Here is a 16,035-nt window from a genome sequence, read left to right as displayed (position 1 = left end):
CAGTTGGACACCAAAACACTCGGTTTGATCAAACCTCGCCGAGTCACCAGATAACGAGGTTGCACGAGACAAAACACAAAAAGGCGCGCGTGCTTTGCGAAACTAAAAGATCAACGGGCACCCGTTTCGTTTAATCGTCGGCCAAGGGGGGGCTGGCCCAGTAGTCCTGGTCCAGTGGTGGCCTGTGGTGCCTTGATAGTCTCTGGCTGGTGCGGATTCGGGAGGACACGGGTCACGTCCACAATTCGTTGTTTCCAGAAACTGGGGCGCTCTGCGGACCCCGAGCTCGTTACGAGAAAGGCACCAAAAAAAAAAAAGGTCAAAAGAGACTGGAGGATTCCCAACGCAACAGGGAGTCTGTTGTTGACTGAAAAACTCGTGCTGTTGTGCAATGCTGCAGGCCCGAATCTCGACGTCGCAAAACCTGGGGCGACCGAAAAAAAAAGTTTGCCGTCTTCAGTCTCGCCTCAGCCTGCTTGACTCAATTCAAGATGCGGCGTCGGCGGCCAGACATGACTGGCTAGTCCCTTTAGCAGGACCGCCACCCGCGATTGGGCCTGCGCTCTCGGCCACAGCGGCAAGCGCCAGGGGGGTTCGCAGACGGCCGTTCCTGCCATCCCACCCCCATTCCCCGGCACCCTGCGTGTTCCGGGTCAACATTTCTCCAGGCACGCAAAAGCCGCCGCTTACCTGTATCATATGTATGTACAACGCCGTGGCGGTAGGGCGGTCCGCGGGCTCCATGTGACGCGGCCGACAATGGGCAGGCCGAGGGTCGGGCACGGAGGACATTCAACCTGCAGCTACTAGTACCTTGGGCCCTTTGCACCACATGGTTCATCTCAATTCCTCTCTTGTATCCGACTAAATCAGGGGCCCTGATGTCCATTTTGTCCCGGTCCCGTCCCGGTGCAGATGCAGATGCAGATGCAGGACCGCGCGACAAGGTGTGGCCGCCCGCAGCAGCACAGATCAGATAAACTGAAAAAAAAAACCCGAAATAAAAGACCATATAAAAAAGAGCAACCCACCTTGTTGGCCGCGCACCCATCGAGCCACTGCATCGCCAAAAATCCCCGCCCTCGCACCTTCAACACACGACGTACAGTACATCCTCCGTCTCAATCAATGCAAAACCTCACCATGGCCCAGCTCTCGCGGGCGGTCCCGGTCAACACTCGGCATGTGCGGCTCCACAACTCCCATAACTCGGAGATGAGAAACCCCAGCAGCATTACTCCGTGGCCCATCTCCACAAGCCATCAAGGGGGTCACGAGGGCAATACTGCTGCAGGGCGTACTCTGTACACCGACTTTGCGGCGTCATCCGGGCGTATCCTGCATGTTGGCAGCTGCTCGATGCTATGCTTGCCCGTTCGTCCCGTACCGAGTACTCCGTAGGTTGCTCTGCATGCGCGGCATTTTCCCATCATTAAATGTCTGTATGTATCTAGTAGTACGGCGCTTGACCGAAAGAGTCTACAGTACCCGGTGTCTATGTAGGTAGATAGTTCCCTGCGTTCGTTGTCGTAGCTCCAGCCCGCGCCAGTCTTTCTTCTCGTATCCTGACATCAAGACTGTCAACCTCGTCAGCTCCAGTTGCAGTGTTTTATATCGTGTCAAAATACTTTGTCATACCTTTATCGCATCATTCAAGTGACATCTACTTCACAAAGAGTAAAGGCAACAAATAAAACCTACACTGGCACGGCTCATTTAGACCATGCATATAAACGCGACGTCGTCGCCATCTCGCCCATGCCTCACTCACAGCTTCAAGCACATCGCATCGGGCAAAACTCGTGCAGCGCAGTATGCCAGCTCATTAACCTCTACAAACAAATAAATGCCCCTCGCAAAATTAACCATACAAAAATAATGTTCCCTCCACAGACCAGGCATGCATTCCTCCCTGCCCTCAATCCAGAGTCCGGCAAGCTTTTCATTTCAAACACGCATTATCCCTCTAATGCCTGTTCCGCGCAACGAACAAACAATGAAAAGACGATAAAAAGCAGCACCATCCGCCAAATGTGCCAAAAATTACTCCGTCGCCCTGATGCGGTATATCCCTGATTAACAATCCAGCCACGTCTAGAAGCAGCCCGCAAACGCCGAAAATGAGTAAGAGGGAAGGAAAAAGGGGAAAGCAAAAAAAGATCAAGAGGACGAGAACAACAGGCCGAGGAGTGTGGTGGCCTGCTCTCGAGAATGAAGTTTGTGGAATAAGTCATGAATCTCGTAATGACAAACAAATCGTAGACGTGGATTTGTTTGTGAAAACCTCCGCATAGGCCGTCTGATTGATCGACCGTTCAGGCGCAGTGTGTGAAGGCGATTTATATCCGCCAATCTGTGCATAGCTTGCTGGCAAGCTAAGACTGTGTGGCGGGGTGACTTGACACGTCACGACATACATATCAATTTAGCCCTCGGTGGAAACCAACAAGCTGTTTGAGTACGGCAGCATATCTGACAAGTCGTCTGTCTGTCCGCGCACAGGGCGAATGGGAGCTGAGTGATGCGGCAGAGTGAAACCGGCATCCAGCGCGTGCTGAACGACAGTCGCGGCCTCCTTGAATCTCTTCTCCTGGTATTTCTCATACACAGCACTATGATGTAGAGCTGGCTGTTCACAACACTCAATCATCATTGTAACCAAAGGCTTTAATTGAGCCCAAGTATATCCAGAGTAGTGGACATGTGCCTTGGTCTAAAACACGGCGTTAGCAACAGCACTACAATAGAATCCTGCATGGGGCAGAGAAACATACCCAATCGCCTTTCTTCAAAATCAATCGCGATAAACAATGAGCGCCAGCAGCCAAGAAGCTGGGGGGAGACGCGACGAACCGCTCGTCCATAATGGTCAGCTCAAGGAAATACTTGGCCAGCGTGCGGGTGTCGAGATCGTAGTCGTCGGCCTTGCTAACTCGACGGAGGAAGCTCATGGGCCCGGGCCAACCAAGCTCGAAACTGAGCATGCTGAGCATGAAACGTTCAGCCTTGAGGATCTCTTCGGGGCTGTACCCGCGATCCACCATGTAGACAATCTCTTCCAGAGATGGGCAGTTGATTTCTTCGTACTTGGAGGCTATGAGGATGGCGGTGGCGCCAACCAGCTGCAACTTGCCGATCGAGACAATCTTGCAAGAAAGGAATCGGTCAATATAGTTGACAGTCAGAAACAGCGTCTCGGGCAATAAGCTGAATCGGTTGTGAACCTGGACCAGCCAATCCATCAGGACAGAACGCATCGACCACTGAATTTCGGTCTGCATTTCCATATAGTGCGGGTTTGGCTGCATTTTGATCTACAGATGCCATAGGCGTTAGCACGGGGACATCAAGTGCAATTTAAAGTAAGCAAAACAACGTACCTCCAGCTCACGCAGATACTCGAATATCTCCTCTCCATACTCGGCAACCATGCTGACATCCCACATCTCCTCTTCGATATCGTTCAGCGAGCGAGTCTGTTGAACTTCAAGCTTGGCATCTTCCAGCTCACGCTGGATCTTGGAGGTCAGACGAGGAGCGAGAATAGTTGTCACGCCTCCTGTAGTGAGGTTTTGGGATCGGAAAGAATGCGCAGTAGTGTAGGCTTGATCCTGGTCGTCGTAATCTTCATCTTCCTCCTCGTCCCAGTATTCCTCGGCTTCTGAAAGTGGCTGTGTGTGTGATTCTCTAGAAGGGATGGGAGGCTCTTCAGAGATGTGAGAAAGTTTGGAAGGGGCAAGTTCAACATATTCTTCCGAGGCAGCGTGATTCACTTCCTCAATCGGTGGATGCGGAGCAACAGTATACGGAAGATCAGCGCAAGTTTGCTCCTCAACAATCCGAGAAGGCATGCCAACCAAGTCGGAGCCTGAAACTCGCGCAGCCTTGTCAGAGGCAAAGTCTGCTCTCTCAAATTGCTTGCTCTGGGTTCTGCGAAGCGTAGGCTGATTCTGCTGCTTGAGTTGAGGCTGACTCTTATGATGGCGCGGCTGCAAGGGAGGGACATCGAAAGAGCCGCGGAAAGAAGGTAAAATTACCTCCCTCTCTGATTCATGTGCTGCTCGGGGCCGTGCAACACCAGTAGGACGTGAACTGCTGGCCACAACGGCAGTTGAGGCAGTAGCAGCCACCTCTTGAACAGTGCTGGTAGTCGACTTTTTGGCCGCATCAGACGCGACTAGGACCTTGGGTTTGCTCGACATTCCGTTGGATAACCTCTGTGCAGGGCGGGCAAAAGAGTCCTTGCCGTTGACATGATAAGGGGCATTCTCCTTATTTATTGAGGCAGCGACCGAAGCACCCGTCACCGCCTGCAGCTTAGCCATCTTCGCATCATCGCGGCTGCCGACTCCGTTCTTTGACATGTTGGTCACGTCGCCAAAGGCTGCGCGCTTGGCAGGGCCTCGGAAGCCTACGGCGGCGGCAGCACCAGCAGCCATAACGGCAAGGTTACCGGTCGATTTGTGCCGTTGATGCAGAGGAGGAACAATATTTTCGGCACCGCGAGATCGAAAGGGCTAGCGCGAAGAGAAAAGTTAGCCAAGTCGGATTTCCAAAGGGAATTCCATAGACAGCATGAGGACCAAGCTTTTGTCAGCTGCCAACGAAAAGAGAGGGACCCAATCGGCGTGGGAATAATGCATACCCTTGCGTCCATGATGTCCAGACAAACTAAATGCAGAAATAAACAAAGACCAACAAATTCGTGAGGGTATCAAACAACGCCTTTCTCGAGGAAGGCAGAGCGCAGGGGCAAGCGTAAGCCCACCCGTCTTCGTAACGACTGGCAACCGATCGCGTCGAGGTTATCATGCACAAAGAAACGAGTAACTTCGGTGCGGGAATAATATTCGAATTTTGGCGGCACGCTCGGGCTGTGTTGTTCTTTGATTGGCGTCGACGGGAGCGTTCAAAAGACGCGAGACTCCAAGACGTGTCTCAGCCAGAGCAGATTGCGCCAAGATGACTGACTAGCTGACGAGAAGGTGTGGACAATTGAAAGCGACGTCCCTGCCTAAAATGCCGACAAGAAAGCAGACAACAGAGGCGAGGAAGAGAATGAAGAAACAAATGTCGTCGTCACAGAGGTCAAGACAGAAATAGCCGACAGGATGATGTAGAGCCGTTTTGCATCCCCAATGCAAGGGTACGGATATACACGCCTCGTTACAGCTTTGGGAAGGATGGCGTGTTGAAGGTGGCCAGACAGGAGTGAAGGGATGTAAAAAGGGATGACGCCGACGCAGTATCCAGCTCAGATCGCCCGGGGTGCGGTAGTCGGGCGGCCGAAAAATTAAGATGAAGAAGAATGAAATAAGCCAGGTTGGAATAAAGGCAGCCGGCGACGGAATTGATTCATTTACCAAGACCCTGCACAAGAGAAGGGGAAATTGGGCGACGGGCCGGGGGCAGGGCAAAACGGTCGCAATCTAACAGCGCAAGTGCTCGGGGAGAAGAGCTTTTGAACACTTAAGAAACAGTGAGTCCAAGGTGAGAGATAAAATGACAACAAAAATAGAAGACGATGATTTTGGGGATGTTGCTCAAGCAAAACAGAGCTCCATCGCCCGTCGCCACGGGTACGTCTGCGTCTGCGTCTGTGTCTGCCTCTCCGGAGTACTACTTGGCACGGCGCCGTACTATTTTTGCACAAAGCGCAACCGCATGCATGCATAACATGCGATGGACAAAGACGTCGATTACTACTGCTACTACTTACTAGTAGTACTATGTACCTGGGTAAAGTATGTACCAGGTATGTACAGACGGCGACTGCATGGGCTCGTCGACATTGAATACCCAGACCCGCGCTCCACCGCGACGGTCTTTGGGTGCAGCCGGAAACGTGGAGCCTTCGGCCAGGCTGTTGTTTGTTTGTTTACGGAGTGCATATTGACTGTTGTACAACATATGTGTGGAGGAGGTTATGGAGGCAGTGACCACCAGCTACTCCGTTGTCCGCACCCCAGCCAGGCACTTCAACACCAAAATGGAGTCCACAGAACGCGCTGCCTTGTCCGAACCAGATCGCATCTGCTCTGTAGCCCAAATGACCAACCATACGCGAAAATACAGCAAATTCGCGGCCACGTTCGCCGGAGCGCACCAAGCCTGCTGAGCGCGTCGACCTTTTTTCCATTGCACAAATCCATTCCATCTGCAGAACCGTGGCTGTGGCACATGGTGCACAGACCAGATTGCGGCACGTTCGTCCCTCTCGAAACAAGACAGCTTCAGACTAGCCTGTCCACCCGTTGTCCAGACGATGACGATTGTCCAATCTGTTCTGGCAAAATACCGAAAAGTCAATACAAGGGCGCTAATCCCAATCGGGTTATTCCCCACGTTGTCGCGTCTCACAAACATCTAAATCTCGACCTTACAGAAGCAGAAACTTGACAATATCGACGGGAACCTTTAGAAGAAGAAACAAATCCCTGTCAAAATTACTCTCTGTTTTTCCCTGAATACCTGTAGCTATTTAAAGCGATAAAATTCTGTCAAGCGCGGTTAGCGCAGCTGTAAATATTCTCATAACCTAGCGCGTCGACACTTCAGGTGCCGCAGCACCAACGGTACGCGACAGCACGTGATCCTTCTTGTCGCCTAAATGATCCGCGATTCCGCTTGAAACCGGGCGTTGAGAGGGACACCAGGACCAGGGATAATACCAATCGACGGCCAAGATGGCCTGGGAAAGATCCAAATTGCACCAGCGCACTCGATAGAGTTATAAATTCATTTCAAATCACCTCCCAAACAACACAAAAACTGCCCCATCCTTTCAAAGTGAGCGCCGTATTGCACCTAGCATCCTTTTGAAAAAAGTTTGGTACGCGCCGAATGGTCGCCCTAGCGCCTCGTCGTCTTTACTCCAGCCCATCGTTTCATCATCGCTTGTGTCTCTGCCGCTCACTCGCTCAGAGCCGTGCCTACTCGAGGACGCCTTCGAACAGTGACACATGTATGTATATCTGGCGGCAATGGCGCGCCTGCCAGGGTCGCATCGCCCCGTACATACAATTGTCGCATTGCTTTAGTAGTTGCAATTTTGGTACCCAAGCATCGCAATGGCGGTTACGAATTATCGAAAATTTGCGCGGTGCGGATTTGGTGATTGACTGACGACTGACGCCCTCGCCTATTCAACGCTCCTCTTAACCGGCCATGTGCAATCGCGAACATGTGCCGCCGTTAGGGTGTCATCGCCGCACAGCAACGGCATCATCCAAAGTCCCCAGTGCCCTCTCCAAGGACTCCTTTTCCAGGGGCTTTCCTGTTCCAGTTGTCATTTCAAGTGCCACCGCTCTGCGCTGACGAGAGGCATTACTCACGAAGCATCCCTGGGCTATTCTAGGCCATTTTATTTTTGCGCCAGCCCTAGTCTATATCACTTGCGCCTCGAATCACCTTTGAATAGTACTAGCTTGTTGCATGTGCTGGCCGTGTCTTCATCCCTGGTTCCTCCATGCGCCGTACTCCCCGCGACGTCATGTATTTATGCAAAATAGGAGTTCGGTTGTGAGAGGTAAGTGCAGTCAAGTGAATGTTATGCTGATGCGGATCTTTTATGTCAACCTCCACCGCATTGGAGCACTTTTGTAACGCCAGACTTTCGGCACTGATCCTGACCAAATTGTTGGGAGACGCTTGCTATCCTCGAAAAGAAATCGTGAAGTCCAGCGCGCGTCACTCTAAACAGTCTCGCCTCTTCCAAAACCCACCTTTTGACAATAGATCTATGGGTTCACCGAAGCTTTGTCGGCTCCAAGTCCCTTGATGAGTTTTCACGGCGGAAGAGCGGGTCGTGGAGTCACCGGTCTTAAACTGCGTCGTGTGTAGAGAGTCATGAATTCATAATCCTTGACAGAATCCGATCTAGGGTGTGCCAGCGGTCTGTTTTACTCCGCACCAACTCCAATTCTGACACCAAACCTTTAGACTGTGACTGCTTTTGGGGACTTGAGAAAATACTCTGATATTTTGTCTTCTCGTATGAATATATATCCATACTCCGCTCACTCCGAAATGGAAATGCTTGTGTATAGACTGGTGACCCGTGGTTGCTACCCGTAAAGGCCTGATGCCAGCATCACCCTCAGGGAAGCAACAGGACGCCTCCCTTCGAAGCGGATTCCTAATACTTTATGGTCGAACACTGTCAAATGAAAGAAGGAAGAAAACACAATGGGCACCAGAGAACCAAACGACTAGAAAAATGGCTCGGATGGGCAGCAAAATTGAGCCAGGTCATGGGCAGGAGCCGCGACGCCAGCCACTGAGCTTATCTTGCTCATAAACAGGAAGCTATCATTAGTATTGAGAATTTCTGTTAATCGGCATCGTCCATAGGTAAGGTAAGAGGTCGGGTATGTGGCCATCTGTCTCGAGTCGCATAAAGACAAGATAACCCCCCTCCCCCTTCGCACACCGTAACTCTGTGTGCCTCTGGACATAATCCTATTGGCAGACGAGTCGCGCTGGTTGCATCCCATTTCTATCTGCCAGGATCCGGGTCAAACAAGTGGAAATGCCGGGTTGAATAAGTAAGTGCCTTCGCTGGCACCATAGAGATGCGCCGATTGGACCCATTGAAGTCGGGCTGGCCCTCAGAAGTGGCCGGTGCGTCAATAGACAAAGTAAATCGTGCTAAGTAAAGAAATGCTTTGTGGCATGTCGGTGCTTACGGGCTCTCGTCGTATCTATTGCAATTAGCACGCTTGCTACATGCATTCATTCGTAGAGCCCTTCTTGTCGCGGTTGGAATTCAACTCTCATAGAGCGTTGTGACGAGAGTCAGAGTGGGGACGACTGTACAATTCCATATTCATCTCTGCCATTGACGAATTTATCGACATGCTTCACAGTGCCGTCTCGTGCTTTGTTCGCATGTACTAAACCGAGGCAACCCCTACACTATAGTCCCTCCAAACTCGATCTGATGCAGAGACCCTACATCCTTGACAGAGAATGCTTCTGGAGAAGGCCCTTTATATAGCGCTCATGGTGGCGACCGTTCACGGGTTAGACGGCCGGACCCTTGTGAGAAATACAGCGTCGCCATAGCCCGGCAAGAGGCCAAGCGCAATTTTGAAGGATGGAAACAACGGAAGAATGTGATGCGACACAAATCAGCCATGGTTTTTGAATGCGCCCTGAAACCGCGGGTCAGGAACCAGGCTGGAAGATGGCCCGTTACCTAGACCATGCGTGCGCCAGATATGGGTGAATCCTGTGCCACGAGGGCACATCGCAAATCAGTAAGCTCCAAGGCGTACTCCGTACAAGTCACCAGCCGTCTTGAGTGATGACAGCCAGCAAAGATACCGACCGTCTGAGCATTTTCCTAATCGTCAGCATGGTATTTTTTATGTGCATTTGCGATTTCTTGTTTGCGACGGGGCCTAGCTGAATCAAAGATGATTGTGATTGAACATTCGAAATCGGACGAACTTATTCATCGCTAGCCCATATTAGTTATCCACGGTACCAATACCGCACTACTCCGTACATCGGGGCCTCCTGGTCGCTTATATCATCGTAGCAAGCACTGACCAACTGGCGAAGTAAGCGATCCGACACCGTTTGGAGAATAATGGAGCTCATGTTTCATTGCGCTTGTCTTTGAGAGACAGACCTTCAAGGCGCAACTCACACTTGCCAACGTAGAATAAACGGTGACGGAGCATTATTCATCAGGCAAACCGTACCGGCTCTTGCGACCTGAACACATTATTTTGTCCAGCACAGGCTTTTCCACAGCCGCTCCCACAGCCGCCAGCCATGTTTGGGCAGCAGACATGGTCCCCACCACACTCACCACACTCTCAAGGCATATTGACTCCGCTTGTCACTCGAATCCCTGCCAGCCAGGCAAACGGGCGGCTCTGATGAGGTGGGCAAAAGGTCTTCGATTGGCTCCGGATAGCTCTCCATCTTGGATGGAAGGGGAAGCATATGGCTCGCAAAATGTTGTTTGCTCCGATTCCCCCTCCTATTACCTTCTCAGTGTCAGAAAGTTGAGGGGAAAGGTGAAGTGACAAACTTACTATGAGGTTGGACACGGCCAGTTGGTATCCATCCATGTCCACGATGGGCGAGGTCAACTAGCCCATGGTGCGGTGAGCTCGGGAATGCGACTATGCAGCAGGCCAAGGCAACACAACCAAGCGACATGCATGGCTCTAACAGGCTTGCAGAGGAACGAGTCGTTCTCTGCGTTGTTCCACTGTACGTACTCCGTACCTACAGTGCTTTACGCTTTACGGAGTACCCTTGCTGCACCCTTTTCAAGGTTGCCCATCCGTACAGGCTCCATGGGCTGAGAGCGTGCTTGAATGTAAAACCCCAACGTGAATATTCCGTACAGCGAGAGACTAATCGGGGAACAGCCATCCAACTGCAAGAGTTGATAATCTCATCTGTATCGCCAAGCGAGGGGCCCAGTGGCGTATTGCGTTGCCCTCTGGGTGGCCAGCAAGGAAGTCTTGGATATTTGTTGAGCTTGACTACTAGTGATCTGTGGCAAGTGCGTCTGTGGATGTATGGCTGGGGTTGAGTCACCAGACCTGGGATGAGTGGGACCACTTAAGCCAGCAGCATCTCAGTATTAGAAGGGTGCTTCGAGCTAGAGGCTCTTGAATGAGTGCGCGTAGTTATGATGTATGCTTGTTGAACCTGGTTTTGGTGTGGTATGTGCCTGTTCCTGGTTGCCTGCTCGGAACCATCGACTGCAGAAACAGCTCAAGGGTGTTCCTTGAGTTCCTTGCCTGGTGTTGTTGGTTTTTCGTGTCGGTGACCTTGACTGAAGCGGCCATTCGGTTCAGAGCGAGGCCCCCGCTAATTCCCATCGGCACGCTGGCAAAGTGGTTATTATCGAGGAGAGGGTCCGCATATTGTATCGGCTTCCCGCGATGGAGACACAAGTCGGGAACGGAGAATTTGCACGTAGAAATTCGGCATCTTCACAGATATGCGAGAAATGCAGGAGGGATTGTACGAGATACGTTGGGACTGTCCATCTGGGACCAAGACGTGCAAGAATATGTACGTAGGGACGGAGGCGCATTGGATCGCAAGTAGGCACTGGAGCTCGAGGCTTGTGCCGGTGCGCACCTTTCAGGTCAAACCACGAAGCAGGTGCGACTGGAGACGGGAGACTGGGTTACCGTAGGAGTTTCGCGGAAGGTACGCTACGCCACAGCACACCATTGTGCCTGCCTGTTTGCCCACCACCATCCCATGGGCCACCGCGGGCGACGGCGGGTGACCATGGGCTCGCATGGCCAATGGCCTACGACCCAGGCCCAGGATCGACGGATGGGCTGGCAAATCCCACCCTCTTGTCTTCTCCTCATATGTACAGTTCACACACATTCATTCCGATCCGGGGACGGCTGGAAAGCTGGAGGGCACGAACGGGGACGGTAATTGGCATTGGATGGCCAGGTATCAAGTAGGTGCAGGTCGGGTAAGATGAGACCAACTGGAGTTTGAGTTTGGAACTCCAGTACTTGAGGCGGAGGCACAGCGACTCGACGGACAGATCTGCCGTGCACTTTTCATGTCATGTTAAACGGCTCGCGGCAGTTTCGTACTCGAACATGCCGTAGCTAGAGCAAACAGTCATTATTAGCAACAGACACAACATTGTTGGCGCCAAAGCCGCCGTGTGTTTCAATGGACGTTGACGGTACGGAGTAGACAGTCGACCTCGGCGCCAACGAGTCGTTCGCTGTTCGGCGGCAAGGCCAGCTTGGAGCTTGGGTCGTTTCATCAGGCCCCGACTGCGCATGTGGCCAGGCCCTGTTCCAACGGTCTGGCGCCAGGCGCCCAGCGGCCAGGCCTCTACTCGACGTTTTTACTGGGCAATGGCTATTCCGCAGAAGGCCTGACCAGCACTAAGTTCACCTTCTCAGGGAGTTTCCCCGCTGTTCAACAGTTATCCTAGGTGTCCTAAAACCCTCCCCCCCTCTCCAAGAACTCGCTACAGGCCCTGTCCCCCAACTCGGTACGCCCATGCGGCGGCGACAAAATCGTTCGACTTCGCCAGCCAACTCCTCTTTTCCTCAAGCACACATTCTTCCGTCTTGGCCGCCATCAACAACCATCCAAGCAACTCCTGGTATCTGTGGTAAGTCCCATCGTCTCTACCGTCATGCGCGATCACCGCCTGGCCTCAATTTCAAGTATCCAAATCCGTCTTGCCGCGGAGGCGCTGCGCATGTGCAGTACTCAGGGCCCCGATTCCCCCAGCCTGAGGTAGTTGGCCAGCTTGGGCGGTGGGAGCCTCCGTCGACTTGTCTTTCACAGTGATGAATGCCTTTGCCCGTCCCCTTTGCTAATCGTCCCAAACCACTATTTAGGCACTATTCCTATCGTCGTCGCAACTTGCCCAGCAGTCATCGCAGCCGCCGCGCAAGCCCGGAGTCAACGACCGAGTTGGCGCTTACCGCCCACGGCCTTGACGGCGGTGTTGTCCCTGGCTTGTCCTCAAAGAAGCACACTTTCGACGAGGGAGTAGCCGACACGACAATCATACAATCCATATCAAGTCGCAAACAGGAGATTGTTGAGGGCCTCATTGAGCGACTCCTTTCTTTACTCTCGTCTGGCGCCTGGCTGCGTCAACCCACACCCTCGCTCTGCCTCTGCCACAGGCTAAAGCCAAAACCCGCACCAGCCGGACTGCCTCACGCAATCAAGCAACATTACCGCCTCGATCGTCCGGTCGCTTCGCCCGATAATTACATCTACACAAAACTGTAAACAAAGGAAAATTAATTTGGCGCCATGGCTTCCATGTCGCCCATCAATACCTCTGTGCCTGTGTCGGGAGACTCGTCCAATGGGGGCAGTGTCTCACCAAGGCAGAGTGCAACTCCCAAGAATGTCGCATTTGAGCTTCTCTTCTTGGAATCGCCTCAATACCGGGCGCGCTTGCCCATGCGAGTGCAGATTTACCCACATGACACTACAGACTCAATAGTCACAACCGTCAAGAACTTTTACGGCTTGTACTCTGGTCCCACAGGCTCCAAAGGCGTCAGTTTCGAGGACGAGCACGGAAATACGCTCATTGCTCGATATGAGAACTTCCGAAACAACATGGTTGTCTACGTTCGAGTAATTGAGGAGTCTCCTGCTGCCTCGACTGGCTATAGCCAACATGCATTCCACCAACAGTCCATTGGTGCTGCAGAGTCCTATTATGAGCAGGACAACTACCAGCCTCAACAGATGCATGCTCCGTGCTATGCTCAGGATGTCGCCCGGCCCGGGTCTACAGCCTCACGGAGGCGCAGCCCGTCTCCGAGTGGTAGTCGTGGCCGGAGGAGCGATTCCACAGGCACAAATGAAAAGCAAGGGCGGTCTAGATCTGCCAAGGATCGTAGAGCCTTCAACCACGCACACTCCGATGCTTATAGTGACAGCATGAACGGGTACAGCAGTGGAGATGGCGCCCCCAGCAGCACTTCTGGCAAGAGCAAGGAGCAGCTTGGGACTACGGATATTAGTGTCGAGAATATTGTCGAAGGTGGCCGTCGCAAACGAGCCAAGTTTGAGAGTTCGGTAAGGAATGCCTCCAGCAATGCAGTGCCACGGCCACGCCTGGCTATCAGTCCTTGTACACAGGAGAGTCCTTTTTGCTAATCTTGCAATTCCGTATAGGAATTGCCCTTGTTTGCACCACCCCAGATGCCAGCGGCAACCTCCAATCCTTCGGTTTCGCCCGCTCGCCGTGCGGAGCACCAGCGCCCGTCGCTTCCCTTTGTGCATCCTGGGCAACATCCATTTGCAAACCCCCGGCCGATGCAATCTCCTCAAAGCTATAACAATGTTCAGCCTAGCATGTATGCTACGCCTGCGCATGGCCATCGTTCCCGCGACAGCATCGGGTACGCCAGCAACGGCAGTGGTGTAGGCTCTGGAATGGGAATCCTGCCCACACCCGACCCCACAGTTGGGAGTTGCATGTCTGAGGAAGACAAGGATGTCGCCATTCAACTCATGCGACTGGGCGACATGTCCAATATTTCTCACGGTCGCACGTCAGCATCAACGCTGGATGATACCTTTAGCGGCCGAGCTGACGCCGCGTCGTCCACGGGAGCCACTAGTGATGGCGAGAGTGATAGCGAGGACGAGTTGCCGGCGTCGCGCCGGCAAAGACTGGATGCCTCTGGAACTGCCAGGCTAATCTATCCGTCTACTGAAACAGGTTTCAACCCTGCTGCTACTGAGGCTCCTGATGCCAGCGGCGATGACGCTGTATATGAAGACGGCACCTCTGGAGCGCATGCAGGCAGCCGCAAGCCCATCCAGGCAAAGAGCAAGCCGGCAGTTACCAAGCACCGTCCCACCCCTTCTGTATCAAAGGCAGCATCGGTCCAAAAGGCTCCCAAAGCTCCCCGCCCCGTCAACAGCATCAAGACGAAGAAACTGCCTGCTACTGCTACAGTCCCCGGCCCAATGTCTCCTGCCTCAACCACTCACTCAAGGAAACCATCGGTTGCATCGGTTGGACAGATTCCCCAGCCTGGCGAGGACGAACAGCCTGATCTCTCCACCAAGCCTCGCTGCCAACGCTGCCGCAAGAGCAAGAAGGGATGCGATCGTCAGCGTCCGTGCGGACGATGCCGAGATGCGGGACTTTCTGCTGATCAGTGCATCAGCGAGGACGAAGGCAACGGCCGCAAAGGGCGATATGGTCGCCATATGGGCGTGCCGATCAAGAAAGAGGAAGTAACCACTCCGCTGCAGCCTGCTCTGTTGCCGGCGGCTCCCATCACGACAGCTGCCATGACGGCTGACAAGGTCAAGAAGCGCAAGAGGTAGTGTTGTCGTAAGCCGCGAACGCTTTTCCACAACATGAGTTGTCGAGCGCGACCATGTTGCGATCTCGATACGTTTGTATAACAATCTGAGCATTACAGCCTGGCTTACCTCTGTTAAGAAGACGCGCGCGATAGGAGCGCAAAAGCGGTTCCCTTGTTTCTCTTAGATTCTCCCTACAGTCCTTACTGGACTTGCAACTACCAAACGGCGGGCAGAATGGTGTGTTTTATTCTGGAATCATGGTGGGCCTTGTCTCTACTTTTTGGAGCAGGAAATCGCCGGGACAAGGGGACAAATTGATGCGCAGAGCATTTTACTGCTGTCCTTTGACTGGATTTCTTCCGGGAATGGCACCCCCAACATTTATGACTCTCAGGGGGGAGGATGTAATTATGACGGTCGAATCTTTTTGCAAGACCATTACGCTCCTTCATTGGCGTTAGGAAAGAGGATTTGTTGGAGTTTGAGTTTCTCTTTTCTTTTTTTCTTGTTTTCTTTTCCTCGGCAGAAAATGGATTTCTGTATTGTTTACGTCGGCCATTTTACTTATTTTGTTTCTTGCATCACTCGTGTGTGATTACTTATTCTTTTTTTTCGGCTGGCTGCGCAGATGAAAAGAATTCTGCGGATAAAGTGCCGGGGCAAGGAGACGAGAAGAAGACCAAAAAAAAACAGCCAACAGAATGGTGCGATTGGAAATAATCTTGATCCAGCTACACCGCATGTTTTGATGTACGCGTTGTGTGCAACCAAAGATTGAGAGCGCCCAGGTCTCATGCGCTTGCCCTCAATATTTGCGAGTAAACGGGCTTGGGGGATAAGAGGGGACTACGGACAGGGGCAACACGCGGAGGCCAGTTGTTTTTTGTTATTTTTTTTGCTTTCGATTTTGTGGCCCTTGTCCTATTTTATCTGGCGAGGATGGACTGCGATGTTGCACAGGGTTCAGGTCAGCAGGGAAGGTTTTTGGCCGTTTTGTGCGTGTGGCTTTTTTGACATGTTGATTTTCTTCGTTGCGTTTTAATCGCGTCTCTCTCTCTCTCTCTCTCTTTTCTTTTCTTTTTTTTTATATGATTTTTAGTGAATTTGCGACCGTGTTAGTTTCGGCCGGGATGGGAAGGAAATGTTGGGGATAGCAAAAAGGGGTAGCAGCGCACATGCGAATTGATTTTGATTGTTCAGTTCCGTCCTGGCCCT

The 16,035-nt window shown here is 52.4% G+C and overlaps 2 protein-coding genes across 2 annotated transcripts; one reads left to right on the top strand and one right to left on the bottom strand.

Annotated features, from left to right (window-relative positions):
• Positions 1-2,425: 2,425 nt before the first annotated feature.
• On the bottom strand, positions 2,426-4,657 carry MAA_07313 (Cyclin B, G2/mitotic-specific; the record flags this gene model as incomplete). Its single annotated transcript, XM_007825311.2, has 4 exons — positions 2,426-2,713; positions 2,775-3,314; positions 3,381-4,517; positions 4,646-4,657. 4 exons carry the CDS (start codon positions 4,655-4,657, stop codon positions 2,426-2,428), a joined length of 1,977 nt encoding a protein of 658 aa, XP_007823502.2.
• An 8,135-nt stretch (positions 4,658-12,792) lies between these two features.
• Positions 12,793-14,838, top strand: MAA_07312 (Zn(2)-C6 fungal-type DNA-binding domain protein; the record flags this gene model as incomplete). Its single annotated transcript, XM_007825310.1, has 2 exons — positions 12,793-13,572; positions 13,672-14,838. 2 exons carry the CDS (start codon positions 12,793-12,795, stop codon positions 14,836-14,838), a joined length of 1,947 nt encoding a protein of 648 aa, XP_007823501.1.
• Between the last annotated feature and the right edge of the window lie 1,197 nt (positions 14,839-16,035).

The sequence above is a fragment of the Metarhizium robertsii genome, assembly GCF_000187425.2.
Source record: "Metarhizium robertsii ARSEF 23 chromosome Unknown MAA_Scf_5, whole genome shotgun sequence".
Lineage (NCBI taxonomy): Eukaryota > Fungi > Ascomycota > Sordariomycetes > Hypocreales > Clavicipitaceae > Metarhizium > Metarhizium robertsii.
Note: the sequence above shows the minus strand (reverse complement) of the source record. Positions and strands in the feature narration are given on the sequence as shown.